Source organism: Carassius carassius, chromosome 36, assembly GCF_963082965.1.
Source record: "Carassius carassius chromosome 36, fCarCar2.1, whole genome shotgun sequence".
Lineage (NCBI taxonomy): Eukaryota > Metazoa > Chordata > Actinopteri > Cypriniformes > Cyprinidae > Carassius > Carassius carassius.
Genome location: NC_081790.1, coordinates 7,839,915 through 7,858,648, shown reverse-complemented (window position 1 = coordinate 7,858,648; position 18,734 = coordinate 7,839,915). Strand labels below are relative to the sequence as shown.

General features: G+C 43.3%; 1 protein-coding gene across 1 annotated transcript in view; it reads left to right on the top strand.

The window, feature by feature from the left end:
- The first annotated feature begins 2,457 nt into the window (after positions 1-2,457).
- The window catches only part of nsmfa (NMDA receptor synaptonuclear signaling and neuronal migration factor a), a 35,082-nt gene continuing 18,805 nt past the window's right edge, over positions 2,458-18,734 (top strand). The window contains exon 1 of the mRNA XM_059525536.1: positions 2,458-2,903. Within this exon, the coding sequence (XP_059381519.1) occupies positions 2,833-2,903 (71 nt within the window). The 5' untranslated portion in view covers positions 2,458-2,832. The remainder of the gene's footprint in view (positions 2,904-18,734) is intronic.

Below are 18,734 nucleotides of genomic sequence, written 5' to 3'. Positions count from 1 at the left end.
ATATATTCGTGTTTCTCCTAGACATTTGCTGAAACAGATGCTGTGCCAATTTAAACTATCATTTGCCTGTTGTACCTACACGATTACCAATTACTGCGTTATTCAAATTAAGTTTCAAATTATGCAAAGCGGCGAAGATAAGGGTGTCTCTGTTGCAAAATCTAATGAGAGGATTTAAGGATTGCTCTCCTTGCTGGTGTCAGTGGGAGTTTATGAGATTTCACATACTGTTATTAGTGACTGTCGATACACAAATGTGATGTAGCAGTGGCAGGAGCTTTGGCACACAATGTGCCAGCGGAGTAATGGAGTACGAGTGTTTTGGCTGACCTTGTTAGGTTATTTGTGTTGGTACAGACAGAGAATGATCACAATGATCCAGGTGTGTGTGAGAGAGAGGAAAAAGAGAGACTTTGTCCAGATGAGGGCATCCGGTCCGGAGGAACATATTGATTCACCATTCCCTCTTCATCATCATCATCATTATCATCATCATCATCATCATCATCTGAAAGAATAAGACACAAAAGCACAAATTCAATGTCAAGCTGGTTTTGTCTGTGTGTGTGTGTGTGTGTGTGTGTGTATTAGGTGATCAGTCTTTTCAGAGGACATTTCTTGCCAAAACTTCATGCTTTAAACAATGTTGCCAGTAGTAAACAAGATGTTTTATTCAGTTGGAAAAGAAGTCTATTATGCAGAGGTGGGGAATTATTTTTTATAATTTTTTTTTATAATTAATCTGTAACGCTTAGCTGTGCATGTGAACATCCACTGAAGTCTGTGTGGGGTTAATTAACAAATTCTATTGGCTTTATTGCCAGTACATGCTGTATCTAGTGCTGTACTTCTCGGTGCTGTGTTAAAGAAACGGCATGTTGTCATTCTTTCATTTCTGTTTTTCTTCCCTTCATCAGCAGTCCCACCACGCACACTCGCAGCCCAGGGCTACCACGGATTATTTACTTTAAAAAACAGTGTCGGCCACAGGAAAAACCCAGAAGCACTGTAATATATACTGTTCTTCAGTCCAGCTGACTTCTGACCATGTGTTTGCTTAAACACACAGAGTATAGGTAAAACAACACGTTTGTGATCCTTATCAGATGATTGATTGAGTTTATACAGTTTAATGCACAATTCGTTTGAATCTAGATTCTACTGACGACGCTACACTAAAGCCCCTGTTCCCTGCACTTGTTTGTCTAGCTGTCCTAAAGCAGAGGAACGGTTCGTCTGTTGTCTGTCTGCTTCAGTGAGGCAGCCGCAGATAGTTAACAGGCTGTTATGGTGTGAGGGCACACTGCTATAATCCATACATGTGCGTGTATATGCCTGTGTGAGTGTGCATTGGCAATAAAATGACATGCTTTGTCTGAAAACGTGAGAAGATACACATACACGTATGCAAATGTGGAAGAGTGAGGTAAAGATTTTTATTTAACGAATTGGATAGATCAGTGAGCTATTTCTGCTTGAATTGATCTAACCTATGGTATGAGGTTGATTCAGTCATACCGAATAAGATTTTTGACAATACCAATTAACATTTGTCCATTACCACTTAAAGCATTTTTTTAGGTTATATTACACTTTTTGCAGTATAAATAAATTTAAAAATGTATAGATACAGAGAGAATGGATGGAGAATATAGATGGATGGATGGATGGATAGATGATTAATGGATGTATAGGCTTTATGGATGGATGGATGGATGGATGGATGGATGGATGGATGGATGGATGGATGGATGGATGGATGGATGGATGGATGGATGGATGGATAGATAGATAGATAGATAGATAGATAGATAGATAGATAGATAGATAGATAGATAGATAGATAGATAGATAGATAGATAGATAGATAGATTGTATGTGGAAAGTTGATAAAATATAAATGGATGTATAGACAGGAAAGGTGAATGGATGGATGGATAAATGGTAGATGGATATATATATATATATACACACACACATATATACAAAGAGGATGGATGAATGGATGGGTAGGTGGGTGGACGGATGGATGGATGGATGGTAGATCGATGAAAAATGGATGGATGTATGGGTAGATAGGTGGAGGAATGGATGGATGGATTGATGATAAATGGGTGGATGAACAGAATTTGGATGGATGGATAAAAGATAAATGAACTAGTAGAGTATAGATGGACAGATGTGTAGATGGATAGATAAACTTTGTGGATGGATGGGCAGACGATAGACGGGATGGAGGGATGCATTGAAAGAGAGAGAGACAGATTGAGGATAGATAGAGTACAGAGAGATGGATGAGCGGATAGATAATAAATAACTATAACTATATGAGGCACTTAAAACATTTTGATTCTGGAACCATAATGAGAAGTGTTGTATTTATGCGTGTGTTCTGGTCACTCCAGCTCACTCTGCACCTGATATTAGCGCTGGACCCACTTCACGAGTGGGCGGAACTGGAGGAGTGGTCGCTCCATATATGGTCCCACTGGGTTTCCTGTCTGGACCCTCATACTCTTCCACCACCATAAACACTCTTCAATCCGTCGTATCGCTCTTACCTCAATGAAGAGAGAGAGAGAAAGAGAGATAGAGGGAATCTGCTCATGCATTTTTTTCTAACTAGTTGACACTAGCAAGAGGAGACGGCAGCATCCTCTGTCCCGCATCAGCTGCAGAATTTTTGCGTTATGCTGTAAACAGACCTTCATGTGAACGTGAAAGGATCTGCGTCCCAAACCAACCCGTTTCCATCATTTTTTTCACACCTTTCTCAAATGCTTTGACAACTGGAATGTGCTGTTTTCCTGCAAGCGTCGTTTCCATGCCAGCATGGGAACTGCAGTGTCCAAAAGGAAGAATCTGAGGAATGATGCGATTTCTTCGGTGGCAGCCAAAGTTAGGTGAGTGTCGTTTTGGGTTTTGCTCCGCAGGAAGCCCGTCAGCTCAGCTCTGCATTCGTACGTGTGCCTTCAGAGCTCTGAAGTTACAAAACGCCGCGTGGGGATCTCAACTCTCATTCATGCGAGAAAGGAAAGGTCAGCCGTGATATTTGTCCGAGCTAACCGGTCATTTAGAAGACCGACGTCCCGAAAACGAATGCATTTTGTAGCGTTATAGTTCCATTTATCTGCCAATATTCAGTTCATTGATATTCACATTAAAATGATCATTCATTCTAAAATGACATTTCTGTCATATTTTCCTTTCCCTCATTTTGTTCCAGACCTGCATGACTTGTATATATTTTGCGCAAAACAACAGATCTGTCTTTTATATGCAAATGAATGGTGACTGAAGGTATCAAGCCTCATAAAAAATATATTTTTTAAAGTATCTTAAAAGTCTTTAGAGGTCATGTGATACAGAATGTAAGAAACGTAACGAAAGTGAATCCCTGTTTAACGAAAATATTTTTAGATGACCGAATTCAGAATGTCATGTGTGTTGAATCTTCCAGTGAATCATTGTATTACAGATAGGGCTCAGTCTCAGGTTCATATCAGTGACTCAATAATCAGCTCAATAGAAGTGAACATTATTCATATCGAATAACCTAACTGTTCCTCACACAATACTATTGTCATTGTACTATTATGGTGCTTCTGCACCTAAAGCGTTTTTCTGAATTTCTGTTTTTATGTTCAGCAAGGGAAAGTTAAACATTTCTTTTCAGTGAATTATCCCTGTAAGGGGTCCCACAACCTACTTAATATATTCAATTATTAATTCATTTTGTTAGTAACTCTTAGGTCTCACAGTAAACTGTTTATTTCCTAAGCACATAAATATGAGAATGCTGTTGCAAAATCCATCTAAAACTTCCATCTTATTCTTAAAGCCATCTTAACCACCTTAGACTGGTTTACTGGTCTAAGATAGTCTTGTCAGTGCTAATGATTAACTTAGACCATGTTAGACCAGTTTGAGACCCTGCAACATAAGATGGATTTTCCAGCAAGGCAGCCTAACGAGTCATCTTCTCGTCTGTAGATCAAAGCATTGGCACTGTCCTTCACCATTGATATGCTTGCAACAGGCAAATGTGCACGAGACTCTATCTGTCAATCATCCATGACTGACTCTTACTGCCCCTGGTGTTCCTGTGTCACGGTGAATTATATCGTCATTGGAAAACAGACTTGACAGTCTTGTAACCAAGACTATGATTCAGCCACCACAGGTGTTAAATCAACACGTTACTCTAAGACAACACAATATTGGCTTGATTTCATTATTATTTAAGAAAAGCTCATATTGATTGACCGCTAGTCTTGCCTACAGACCTGTTATTACATAACTAGTGTCTGTTTAGCTCTCATGTGTATCATGTCTGTCATAATTCATTAGATGTTAAGAGGTTCACCTTCTCACCCTAATGTCTGGCCTGGTGCCTCAGGGATGCTGTGAGTCATTGCATCCTTAATGTTCACATGCAGAATGGATTGTGATTGTTGCATTCGAGCAGAACAACTTTGCAGCTGTCATTCCTTGTAGATAGAGGTCATTGAAATGACCTTGTCTAAATCCAGATGTAGATGTAAAGCATTCAGGCACAGATTGAAGTGATGAATGGGATGGCATTCCTTTGCCTCGGTGCATTTATGTATGTGTGTCATAAGCCTGAACGAACGGCTGTTCTGTATGCAGGGCAGGTAGATCTGTGCAAACGGCTTTGCATGCTGAGTAGAAATGACCGATGTAACAGAGAACAGTAGACAGAATCCTAAACAGACACAACACGTTAATGGAATGATAACATACTCTCATACATAGTTTTGAGTTATGCAATATTAATGTTAATGCATGAGTAATCTACATACTGTTTGCTGAACATTTGAATCTTTTTTTGATTAATTATTACCAATTCATTGGTGAAAGTCTTTGTTGATTAACTTGTAGGGCAGTGTTTTTCAATCAGTGGGCTGGGACCCACTAGGGGGCATCAGCACACTTATAAGGAAGTGAAAAGATGACTTAAAATAAGAATAAACTATGTTTAGAATCAGCTAAAATCACATTTTAGCTTAAATCACATTCGTTATTATTTGTTCCTTTAATTCATTCCCCTTTTTTCTTTTTATTTATTTTTCTTAAATTATTTACAATTATTTTATTATATAATTTTAATATATTTACTCCAAGTTTCTGTAAAGAAATTTTGAAAATGAGCAGCTTTGTCAGAAATATGACAAATATTCTGTTGGCCTTCAAATCTTGGAGTCAATGCTCTAGGGTCTGTCTCTATCAACATAAACAAAAGGGCCTCTTAACCACCTTGAATTCAAATGAAAGCAGGCTGCATTGGAGTAATAAGACCGTATTCAGACTTCAGATGTGGACGCTGTTAAAATGGGCCGCCCTGCAGGAAGAAACTGCTCATTTGCAAAGGAATTAGTCATTGCCCTGTGACAGTTGTTACTGCTATTATAGCCTGTAAATTATAATGTTTTGAGCAAAGAAAGAGGTGTTGGGCTGTAGAATAATTGTCAGCCAAAGCCGAATTTAAATCATTGTCATTGCGATTCATTGACTGTCAAAGAAATGGAAATTTATGCCAAAAGCTAGTCTTTCTCAACACAGTTTGGAATAGCGTACATGCTTTGTGCTCACACTGTCCGGGGGACTTTTTTTACCTGTGAGGGCGGTCTCTGGTATTCTCCTCTCCTTCAGACACTGGGTCATGACCACTGAGCTGTTCAAAAGCTAAATCTGAAGGTGGACCATGTTTTGTGAATCCACACAGGATCAACAGTACCCCGGCCCACTCCGACACACTACAGAAAAGGAAGTACTCATCCTCCACTACTTTTCAAATCTTTTCAGCTTGGCCACATCATGCATTCATAGTGGTTTTCTCTGCATGATCCTTAGAAGTGTGAAACGAAACATGCTCTTTTAATATGATCTGAGCTGGTTACTAGAAAACGTACTCGGTTACTAACGTAACCTCGGTTCCCTGAGATGAGGGAACGAGTACTGCGTAAGCTAGCTTACGCTATGGGAAAAGGTCCCCTTTTCTCGAGAATATGAAGCCAAAAATTATCCTTAATTTTTAAATAATGTAAAACGCAGTGCTGCAGCACAGCAGACCCAAGCGAAGCGGCTTGCGCGCTTATTGGCTGTGCTGCGGCAACTGCAGCAACCTATGGTGAGGCGGCGGAGAGTAACGAACCAATGGGGGCGCTTCGCGCCCATTGGACGTCAGAGCGCGCCAAAATAGGCGTGGCTGGAACTATATAAGCCACCGCTTCACCATAGGGATCAGGTTTTAAATCGACTGAAGCGATCACCCGGTCCGAGCACATAGCACGGCAGGTTACGCAGTACTCGTTCCCTCATCTCAGGGAACCGAGGTTACGTTAGTAACCGAGTACGTTCCCTTTCGAGAGTACTCTCGTACTGCGTAAGCTAGCTTACGCTATGGGAACACAATGTAAAACGCCGTGCGTGCTCGGGAACTTCGACCTGCCACAGCCCAAGGCGAGAGCTCGGGGCTTTATAGCAGGAGAAATCCCAGTCCCAACAGCCAACCTTAGTGAGCTTTATATAGGGAACGAAAAAAGGGGGACGTGATAAGGCTTAGCACGTCTATATAGAAAGTACCCTGGCCTGCAGGGCAGGGACTTGCAGATTATAGAATCTAATAAATGTGGACGGAGAGGCCCAGCCTGCCGCCGCACAGATATCATCCAGTGGTATCCCGCAGGACCACGCCCATGACGAGGCCATACCTCGGGTGGAATGGGCTCTGATGCCGAACGGGCAGTGAAGGCCCTTAGATTTGTAAGCCAGCGAGATAGTGTCTACTATCCATCGCGATAGGCTTTGCTTCGTGGTGGCGAGACCTCGGGTGCGCCCACCAAAGCATATGAAGAGCTGGTCCGACCTCCTGAATAAGGCGGAGCGCGCAATATAGGTTTTAAGAGCCCTGACGGGGCAGATGAAGCTCGCGTTGCTTTCGTCGCTTTGCGAGGAAAGGGCTGACAGCGAGATGACCTGCGCTCTGAACGGTGTTGAGAGCACCTTGGGGACATAGCCGTGTCTTGGTCTGAGAATGACTCTGGAGTCATTAGGCCCAAACTCGAGACAGTCAGCGCTTACAGATAGCGCATGTAAATCCCCCACTCGCTTGACTGAGGCCAGAGCCAGTAGAAAAGCGGTTTTGAACGAAAGAAGCTTCATATCGACAGACTGAAGCGGTTCAAAAGGGGGGCCCTTTAAGGCCTCTAGGACCGTGGACAGGTCCCAGGAAGGGATTGAAGGGGGTCGGGGAGGGTTCATCCGACGAGCTCCCTTAAGGAAACGAATGACCAGTTCGTTTTTTCCCAGTGATAGGCCGGCCACCGGAGCATGAGAAGCTGCAATGGCTGCCACATACACTTTGAGCGTAGACGGGGATCTGCCCGCATCTAAACGCTCCTGTAGGAAGGAGAGTATCTCCGACACGTCACATAAGTGAGGGTCTAGGTTCCGTGTCCCGCACCAGGTGGAGAACACTGACCATTTCTGCGCGTATAGGCGCCTGGTTGAGGGCGCTCTGGCTTCCGTAATGGTCTTTAACACTCCCTCAGGGAGGTTCCCGGGTACCCGTTGAGGGGCCATACATGAAGGGCCCAAAGTTCGGGGTGGGGATGCCAGAGCGCGCCCTTCAGCTGCGTGAGGAGATCTTTCCGCAGCGGTATTGGCCATGGGGCTGTACTGGACAGCTGCATCAGCTCGGAGAACCAAGGTTGGGTCGTCCAGAGTGGGGCTACTAGCAGCATAGCACATCTGCTCTTCCTGACCCAATCGATGACCTGCGGCAGCATCGCGACCGGTGGGAAGGCATAAAGCGGGCGTCTGGGCCAATCGAGGGCCAGCGCGTCCCTGCTCTTTGAAAAATATATTGTGCAATGAGCGTTGTCTTCTGAGGCGAAGAGGTCGACCTCTGCCCTGCCGAAGATGCTCCACATCAACTGAACCGTCTGTGGGTGAAGAGACCACTCCCCAGGGGGAACATTCGCCCTGGAAAGCATGTCCGGGCCCCGGTTCAGGATGCCAGGTACATGCGCTGCCTTTAGCGAGCGCAGATTGCAATGTGCCCATGTCAGAAGACGCTCGGTCAGGGTGTGCAAGGTTTCTGACCTGACACCACCCTGGCGATTTATGTAGGCCACCACTGACATGCTGTCTGATCTGACCAGAACGTGATGGCCCTTTAAAAATGGGAGGAAAGCTTTCAGGGATAGTTCGACCGCTATCATCTCCAGACAGTTTATGTGTAACAGTCGCTCCGGGCTCGACCAGAGGCCGGAGGCAGACCTGCCCTCGTACAGGGCGCCCCAACCGAGGTTGGATGCATCTTTCGAGACTACTTTCCATTTCGAGACAGTGCCCGTGCTTACGCCTAACTGATACCAGTTGGCTATTTTCCAAGGGGCCAGAGCTGCGATGCAGCCGTGGGTCACCCTAGCAGACCTAGCATTTCCTGAAATCGTTTGAGCGGGTAAAGAGACCCGGCTTTGAACGACACGGCTAAATGCTGAATAGTGAGAGCGCGCTGTGACGTCAGACGCGCTGTACATGTCAAAGAGTCTATGTCTATCCCCAAAAAGGAAATCCTCTGGCTGGGAGACAGAGCGCTCTTGACAGTGTTGATCGTGAGACCCAGGCATTCTAAATGGCTGAGGATCCAGGATCTGTGTGTCGTCAGTAGTTCCTCGGAATGGGCTAAAACTAGCCAGTCGTCGAGGTAGTTCAATACTCGCACTCCCCGCATTCTCAGGGGTGCGAGAGCGGCATCCATGCACCGCGTAAACGTACGGGGCGCTACGGAGAGGCCGAATGGAAGAACCATGTACTGATAAGTCTGCCCCTCGAAGGCGAATCTCAAGAATGGCCTGTGATGGGGTGCTATTTGAATGTGAAAGTAAGCGTCTTTCAGATCCACTGAGAAAAACCAATCCCTCGGGCGAATTTGCGCGAGTATTTGTTTGGTAGTTAACATTTTGAACGATCGCGTCATAAGCGCTTTGTTCAAACGTCTGAGATCTATGATGGGTCTGAGACCGCCATCCTTTTTTGGTACGAGGAAGTAGCGGCTGTAAAAGCCTGACTCGCGCTGCGCAGGGGGGACAGTTTCTATCGCCCCTTTTGCAAGAAGGTTTATCAGTTCGGCGCGAAGGACGTGTGTCATTTCGCTTTTCACTTTCGTTTCGACCACGGCGCGAAAGCGCGGCGGTCTGCGAGCGAACTGGAGCGAGTAACCTCGTTTTATTATATTCAAAACCCAATCTGATATGCCGGGGATGGCCTGCCATGCAGCGGCTCGTGCGGCTATGGGTTGAATGTGCTTCGGGCACTGGCCGCCTGTTATGAGGGGACCAGTAGCTCGAGTATGCTGTGCTTGTGACACTGTGGTGACAGCGCTTATTTGTAGGGTTGCGCACTGAGAAGTGGGCACGCGCGCTACATTTAGAGCACCTCCGGCGCGAGCGGAAAGGTGGGCATGAAAGGAGACCCGAGTGAGTCTTTGTGACACTTGGGGGAGTGTGTATACATGTAGGGGTGCGTACTGTGTAGTGGGCACACTGCCTACATAGAAAAAGCTCTTTTTGTGCTTTATTGAGGTCGCCTTGAAAATGGCGTTTGTGTGCAGGCGTGCGTGCATTGTAACAGGCTCGTTTACTGCAGTATAGACATCTCCAACTGCCTTTAGTGAGGGGATTGGAGGAAGCATGTGAGGTTTCTTGTGTGGTGGTCCGGCCGCAGCGGGACTTAACCACGGTCTTTTCAGCCCGAAGGTCAGGAGGGCTTCGGAGGCTCGGGGTTCAGCACAATCCTGGGCCGAGGTCCCCGTCTCTCTGGCGGTTTGCGGCTCGTAGAGCGAGAGCGGTGCTGGGTTTTGGTCGCTGGGCGAGACTGTAAGTCTGGCTGCGATGGCTTCGAGGTCTGAGGGGGCGGCGCGTTTCTACGGCGTCCCGCAGCAGAGCTAGAGCGTTTCGGCAGGAAGTGTCTCATTGCCTGCGACGTTTTCTGAGCCTCAGTGAAGCGTTCAGCGAAACCCTTAACCGACTGGCCAAAGAGGCCGGAAGGCGAGATAGGAGAGTCGAGAAAGGCGGATTTGTCGGCGTCTTTCATCTCCGTGAGCGTGAGCCAGAGGTGTCGCTCTAAAACAGCGAGGCTTGCCATGCTTCGGCCGATCGCTTGTGCTGTGGTCTTTGTCGCACGCAGGGCTAGATCAGTAGCGCTGCGGAGATCTTTAAAGTCATAGGTATCTGGGGCAGACTCGTCCAGGTTACGGAGAAGTCTGGCCTGAAAAACCTGCAGCACAGCCATGGTGTGTAGAGCCGAAGCGGCTTGACCAGCGGAGGTGTAAGCTCGGCCAGCGAGAGCTGAGGTGGTGCGGCACGGCTTGGATGGATGCACAGGCTTCGACCGCCATCCAGCGGCTGAGGGCGGGCAGAGGTGTGCAGCAATAGCCTCCTCGAGAGGGGGGAGGCTCTCGTAACCGTGGTCTCGGGCGCCGTCGACAGAGGAGAGCGCTGACGAGACAGAAGTCTTCAAGCGTGCGGAGAATGGGGCTTTCCACGACTTCGTGAGTTCATTGTGAACTTCCGGGAAGAAGGGGGCGTTTCTTTGCGGAGGGGCCGAAGGGCGCCCCTGCAGGAACCATTCATCCAGCCTGCTTTTAGCGGGCTCGTCTGGAGGAAACCAGTCGAGCTGAAGGTCACTGACAGCCCTTGTAAGCACGCGAGTAAGCTCCGCGTCGATATCGGCGCGTTGTCCGGTGCAGCTGGGTGCTGTAGAGGGGGGGGGGTCCGCAATGGAGCCCGACCATTCCTCACTACTGGACGCGGCGAGAGAAAGGCTGTCGTGTCTGTCCTCTTCCGCCTCAGGCGCTCCGAAGGAGAAGGGGGCGCTGGTGAGCAGGGACTGGCGCTGCTCGTCCACGAAGAGGACAGGCGAAGGAGCGAGAGCGGGCGAGGCACGCGGGGAGTGTTCCGGCGTGAGCTCGCGTGTAACAGTATGCTCAGGCATTCTCTGATCGCGGCGTTTCTTACGCGGCACTTGAGAGAGAAGAGGCGGAGCGGGTGGAGCATCCTGGCTGGTTTGAGCTAATCGAGCCCGCAGGGTCGATATAGCCATGTCGTCGCACTCAGGGCAGCCGCCCTTGAAGAGTGCGCTCTCAGCATGCTCGCGGCCCAGGCAGGAGACACAGATGATGTGGCGGTCCTCGCTGGGCAGAGGGCCTCGGCAGGAAGCGCAGGCCCGAGGCATTTGAAACAACGCCTCGAATTCTGGAGGAAAAAAGTGTGATGCAGCGGCAAACACACTAGCTTTGAAAAGGATATAGTCACGCCGGATGGCGCAGCAGGAAGCGAGTGCTGAAGGCGGCGTCGAGATGAAGCACGAGCCGGCGTCCTCAGATCTGCGTTGCAGTGCTATCCCGCTGAGAGGCTTTTCGACGGCGTGTAGAGGCTTCTCCGGAGAAGACAGCGAAGTGCAGGTGAGATCGCTGAAGGAGATGAAATCTGATCCCTATGGTGAAGCGGTGGCTTATATAGTTCCAGCCACGCCTATTTTGGCGCGCTCTGACGTCCAATGGGCGCGAAGCGCCCCCATTGGTTCGTTACTCTCCGCCGCCTCACCATAGGTTGCTGCAGTTGCCGCAGCACAGCCAATAAGCGCGCGAGCCGCTTCGCTTGGGTCTGCTGTGCTGCAGCACTGCGTTTTACATTATTTAAAAATTAAGGATAATTTTTGGCTTCATATTCTCGAGAAAAGGGGACCTTTTCCCATAGCGTAAGCTAGCTTACGCAGTACGAGAGTACTCTCGAAAGGGAACTGCAGTTTTGAACCCTTCAGTGGGTTCTTTTTAGTGTGAATTATGTAATAATTTACTCACCATATGCCATTCATTCCGAACCAGTATAGAATCATTGAGATGCTGATGCATTTTTATTTATAAATAACTAGTTCGCTGTGTAGCAATAGGCTAAATATTCTTTTCTTCTCAGAATAACTTCGTATTGCTTATGTAATGGGTTCTTCCTGGTCTTTCTTTCTTTTTGTGTGTATCTGAGTCATTTATAGACTGAATGTTTTCAGGGCCACTGGGTCAGCATGGAGAGCCTGGTCTGTACAGTGTTTGTATGATAATCATGAGCGATCTACAGATTTCCACTTGATGCTCATCCACTCTGATTTATGAGCCGAGAGTCTGAGTCACCGGCCGTGCTATCATGCCGTCTCGTTTCGACAGATACATGCATATTTCTATTTCATGAATCCTTTGGGTTAAGGTGTGAATTCGTGAGGTTTAAATATACAGTAACATTCAGAAATCCATTTGTTATTCCTTTGCTGTATTGTTTATAGTGTGTAATATCACGGTAATGGATAATAGGCGTAACAGAATTAGATGAAGATGTTGTTTAGGGATAAGCAGTCAGATGTGTCTTAAAATCCAAACTGAATGTGGTGTACTAGCATTTAGTAAAATGTCATGCTATTATAAGGTTGGGAGTGTTTTTTCATTCTGTTTGAATGATTGCAGTGTGGTGTGAAAACTTCTCAAAACAACCTTACTGTAAGATACCCCCCCCCCTCAAAAAAAACTGCATACATTATTTTATTTTTTTTTGCTTAGATATTAAGGCTTTTATTATATATTTAGAATACATTTTGAATTCCTTTTATTACTCTATTGGAATACTGTTCTTTTTAAACATAAATGTATTAAACTAAACTAGTGAGGCTTATGCTGAAAACAGGAACATATTATTTGCCAATAAGTAGGAAATTACTACATTTAGGATATTACCTAAAAAAAGTGTTATGCAATTTTTTGATGATTTTTGAATATTTTTAAGAAAAACAGACTCCAAGAAGATTAGGAAAATTAATTTTATTACAGACAGACCCTGGGCCAAAGTTGAAAGATTTTGCTGGCTGATGAAGGCACCAGGACATCTTAAAGAAACATCTTAAGAACTGCTGCATTTGTCTGTTGAATCGTGGTAAGACCAGTGCAGTGTAATCTCTAACTCTGGCACTTAAAACAGACATGAAATCCATTGACTTATATGGAATCTTTTAAGGAAGCATCCCAGATATTCTCTCACGCCTGCAGTATCTGAAGACACTGCCTTTATTTAAGCCGAGTCTGAGCGGTGGAGTGAGAAGTGAGGCTCTTTTCAGTGTGCTTTTATTCACTGCAGGCTGATGAGAACTGACTCATTGATCTTTGGGCCTCAGATAATTCTGCCGAATGCTGGCATTTCAGATATGCTCATAGATTCCCAGAAAGGATCTAGAGCCGCAACCCTGTCGCCACCCTCCCTCCTAGCTTGTATATAGTTTTGTTTAGTTTTTTTAGGCATTGGGTCGACATTTAAATCAGCCATTTATTAACATTAATGAAACACCAGCTAAATTGGATCAGCTGGTGACCATCTTAAAATTGTGGACTGCAAGGTACATTGTTGATATGCAGATTTTGGCTAGTACCCATCATAGCTGATTTGGTCAAGCTAGTCTGCTTGCAACAATGAAAAGCCTAACAAATGTTTGATTCTACGATTATAAGCATTAATCAATAACCATATCCACTTGGCCAATTAATAGTAGTGTTTATCTTCTCACTTTTCAGTTTTAAATTCTGTTGATTTTAAAATCACTGTAAAATGATAAGCTATTTTTTTTTATAGATAATTGAGTACATATTGTCTAAAATAAGTTTCTCTTTATTTAAAATAATTTTGTCAGATACTGTTTTAAAGTTTGGGGTCAGTAAGATTTTTATCTAATGTTTTGAAAAGAAGTGTCTTAATCTCAGCAAGGCTGCATTTATCTGATCAAACATTAAACAAAACAATGATATCATGAAATGTTGTTTCAATTTAAATTAATCGTTTTGTATTTTAATATATTTTAAAATGTAACTTATTCCTGTCACGGCAAAGCTGCATTTTCAGCGATCATAATTCCAGTCTTCAGTGTCACATATGATCATTCAGAAATCATTCTAATAATAATTATAATACATTGATTATAATAATAGTTGCTGATTTGCAGCTCAAGAAACATTTTATTTTCATTGTTGAAAACAGTTTTGCTGCTCAATATTTTAATTTTTAAAAAAGCCATAATTTTTTTTTAAACAATCTAATCACCTTTACTGTCACTTTTGATCAATTTAATGCATCATCACTGAATAAAAGTCTGAAAAGTTTTAAGATACCATATTGATTGACCTGTATTATAACTCATGAACTACAGTATATTTTAAGTATAGTAAAAATTATTTTATATTTTTCTGTAAGGACCAGACCAGACCAGAAATTTTACTATTCTCTAATAACCTTCTCCAATTCTGCACTTCTTTTCACATGGTCCTTGTATGGGAAAAAATCTTAAAAATTTCTTATCTTGTGTTCCACAGAACAAAATAACTGCATCCAGATTTGGAACGACATGAGGGTGAGTAAATAATGCAAGAAGTTTTGTTTTTGAGTGAACTATCCCTTTTTCGGTAGGTTAGACATAACTAATCCTATTTTATCCAAATGCTAAAAGAACAAATCCTAGATAATACCTCCCACTATGCAAAACCGCTAAATCGCCTGCTTTACAGTTTTAACATCATTAATTATTTAATTATACATCTTTGTGAAGAGACTCCAAATCTTATATACTTTTATAAGAAGTCAGTCAGAACATGCTGTGTCTTCCCCCTTCACTTCCTGCTCTATTTATTATCTGGTAGAGGAGATGAGACTGTGTCCTGTAATTAGTTTGACCGTTTGAGATAATGCAGATCTCAGGATGACTCTGACACTTAGCGATTACGCGTTTGACATTGTTGTCTCTGCTGTTATGCAAGAGAGAGAGAAAAGGATCGAGTGAGAGTTGAAGAGAGGGCGCTCTCAGGGCGAAGGAGGGTGCCAGGAGTCATTAAGCCCAGCTCTCAAACCGTGGAAGAGGGAGGAGGGTGACATTTTAATCTGTGGTCTGTTCCAAAGCGCAGGTCCCATATGCTCCACAAACATGCGCTACAAGAACATGCCATTAGCCGTGCTGCTGTTTTTACTAGCTCAGAATATATCAGAGGAAAACATGTCAGAAGGAACAGAAATGCTTGACTGTTGGGTTGTCTCCAGGCTCATATTAAATTCATGTTATCCACTCACCTTATAATTGTTCTCAAGGACCAAATGCATAAGGATCTCTGGGGAAAAATGCCACTGAAGTGTCTGCTTGGTGAAGTGTCTAGACAATTAAGTTTACATAAATCATTTCTTAAAGGAATAGTTCACCTTAAATAGCTGAAAATGTACTCACCCTCAGGCCATCCAAGACGAAGACGAGTTTGTTTATTCATCAGAAAAGATTTGAAGAAATTTAGCATTACATCACTTGGTCACCAATGGATACACTGCAGTGAATGGGTGCCGTCATAATGAGTCTAAACAGCTGGTAAAAACGTCCCAAACTCCACAAGCAATCCAGACCAATCCAGTCCATCAATTTGCATCTTGTAAAGTGTAAAGCTGCATGTTTGTTGGATACAAATCCATCATCCAAGGCACTTTAACCTTAAACTGTCACTTCTTCCCAAAATACCAGTCCATAATCTGTAATAACGCTTCTCCCATTGAAAAAGTCTATCCTCTATTGTCCTCACACATCAAAATCCTCCAGCATATTTGTTTAGAATGATTTGGACTGTTAAGCAGTGCTTGATCGGTGTTTATTTCTCTCCTGATTCAGATACGTCTTTTTCACTGGAGAAAGCAATATTATGGATAGAGGAATCATATTTAAGCCGGAAGCCAATGTTTGAAGGTAAAAGCATATTGATAGATTAGTTTCTTACAAACATGTAGCTTTTTACTTTAGAAGATGTTAATTGATGGACTGGAGACATATGGATTACTTGTGAATTATAGTGATTTCTTTATCAGCTGTTTGGTCTCTCATTCTGATGGCACCCATTCACCGCAGAAGATCCCATTACAAAAAATAAATAAATAAATATTAAATCTCCAAACTTGTGCAAATTTTTATTTGTGGGTGAACTATCCCTTTAATTATGATACATGTCTATCTGTAAGTATTAGCATTCATCTCAATAGAAGATGCTAGGTTGGCATGAGTGCCATATTTGCTCTTGTTCTCAGTTTTTAAACAATTGATGTTAAATGCTGTAAATGCCATGTGATTAATTAAAATCGCATTTTGTGTAAACACAACAGCAGTAGTGTACTGCATTATGCCAGTCCTGTGTTTGAGAGTGGCTTGGAGTGTGAATTTTCTAGTGTGTGTGTATGTTTCATGCATGAGTGCCTGCTGTGTGTGTGTGAATGTGTGTGAGTGTACTGTCATGGATCCTGTCCCCTCCTACTGTGCCAATGCTTTTATGTGCTGCTTCTGTTGAGTAACACTGCTGAAAGGGAAGACATAGAAAGAGCTCTAAAACATTTGCACTGAGAAATCTGCTCTACATGATACTGTTGTCCCAAAACTCTTTGGCGTGCAATGAAAGTACTTGGGGTTCGGAGTTGTTTCGGACCCCACTGATTTTCATTTTAAAGGGATACTCCACCCCAAAATGAAAATGTTGTCATTAATCACTTACTCCCATCTTGTTCCAAACCTGTAAAGCTTCGTTCATCTTTGGAACACAATTTAAGATATTTTGGATGAAAACTGGGAGGCTTTAGACTGTCCCATAGACTGCCAAGTAAATAACACTGTCAAGGTCCAGAAAAGTATGAAAAGCATTGTCAGAATAGTCCATCTGCCATCAGTGGTTCAACTGTAACGTTATGAATCGACGAGAATACTTTTTGTATTACAGTCTCCTCTGTGTCTCTCCATATCACCATATGCTGCGTATGCTCTTCTGTGTCAGTCCCGCCACAAGGATGCTGTGATACGGTGATCTGGATAGACACAGAGGAGACTGTTGACAAAGGAATTATTGAATAAAGTTGTTATTTTTGTTTTATTCACATACAAAAAGTATTCTCGTCAAAATTTTCATTTTTGGGTGTAGTATCCCTTTATGGACACAATATGTTTGAAATTACATAATATTGAGTAAATTACTTGTTTATTCATTCATTTATTCATTTACTGTGTTTAGTTCTAATACATTTAAAAATGTTGCATTAGAGGATACTTGCTATGAAGCGGGCGAGAACGACCTGGTTCAACACGAGCTCTTATGCCAAAACTGAATAATTTAAAGTGCTGTCACAAGTGTCATGTTATTGAAAGTTACGTCATGAGAGCTGAGGGCGACTGCGAGCCACCAGGGATTCCTGTGGAATGATCCCAGGGTGTGTGACAGCTTCTGTGGAGGAGGTTGCAATATTGAGATCAGAGTGGGTTTTCCGTGCGTGGGGAATGGATGTGATTTATATGTGGGCCGTATATTGTGCAGAACAGGTTCATTAGATTTATTAAAGGTATGAAAGCATGTGTTGTTGTCTGCAAATAGTTATTTGTGTGGTGAAAACTGGTTCAGGCAGAGCGTATTAAGGACTAATCAATCATGTCTCCTACAAGATTGAATCAGCTTCCCAAAAAGCAATGACTCACCCAGAGATTTACACAGTTGCGAGTGCCAAAGCCACCATATGCGGAACAGAATAAGCTGTTGTTCCTTTATTATTGAAGCGACACTCGTGGGTGTGTGTTCACAGTCTGTGTGTGTTCCCTACTCACTGCTGTGTGTGTGCACTTGGATGGGTTAAATGCAGAGCACCAATTCAGAATATGGGTTACCATACTTGGCAAAATGTCACAACTTTTACTTTCACTTAAAGAACCATCTCTTTCTTACCTTTTCATAATCTGAAGAAGCTTCAAAGAATCTTTTGATAAAACAGAAGAACCTTTTTGTCTTTCTATGGCATTGTGAAGCATCTTTATCTTTAAGAGTGTACTGTATGAAATGGGAACCACCAAAGTGCCTTTGGTTGTCTGGCTTCATGATTTATTCAAATATTAATCATCTGTTCTGATTGGCTAAATCATTTCCCATAATTCTCAGTGGGTGTTATTGATTGTTACTGACGATACCCACTCAGGCCCGAACTAATTAGTGTTTTTCTTTCTGTCTCTTTTATTCCTTCTGTTTACAATGGGCCAGTGGTGACAGATACTTCCTGTGGGAAGTGCTTTGACGTTGTTTCACATTTTTTATGCGTTTTCTCACTCTCTCCACCATTGACGCTTTCTGTATAGCCGCCTGTGAATTAAGTGTCAAATTAGTGCTTACTTTGTTATAAATGAGGTTTTGAGCATCTCTTGAAGTTATTTAGTAGCTGATCATTTGCATCACTGTTATTCATGAGTCTTTAATTCAAACCAATCAAAGCTGTTATCATGTTCTGATGAAGATAATTTTCTTTAGGCTATATAGTGTTGTCAAAAGACCCGGTACTTCGGTACTTTCGTCACATGTGACACTGAAGGCTGGAGTAATGATGCTGAAAATTCAGCTTTGCATCACAGGAATAAATTATTTTTTTTAAGTATATTCAAATAGAAAACTATTATTTGAAGTTGTAATAATATTTCACAATATTACTGTTTTTTCTGTATTTTTGATCAAATAAATGCAGGCTTGATGAGCAGAAGAAACTTCTTTCAAAAACATTAAAAATAGTAATGTTTCCAAACTTCTGGTCTGTACTGTATACATAATATATAATCTATAATATATTATAGTAGTTGAC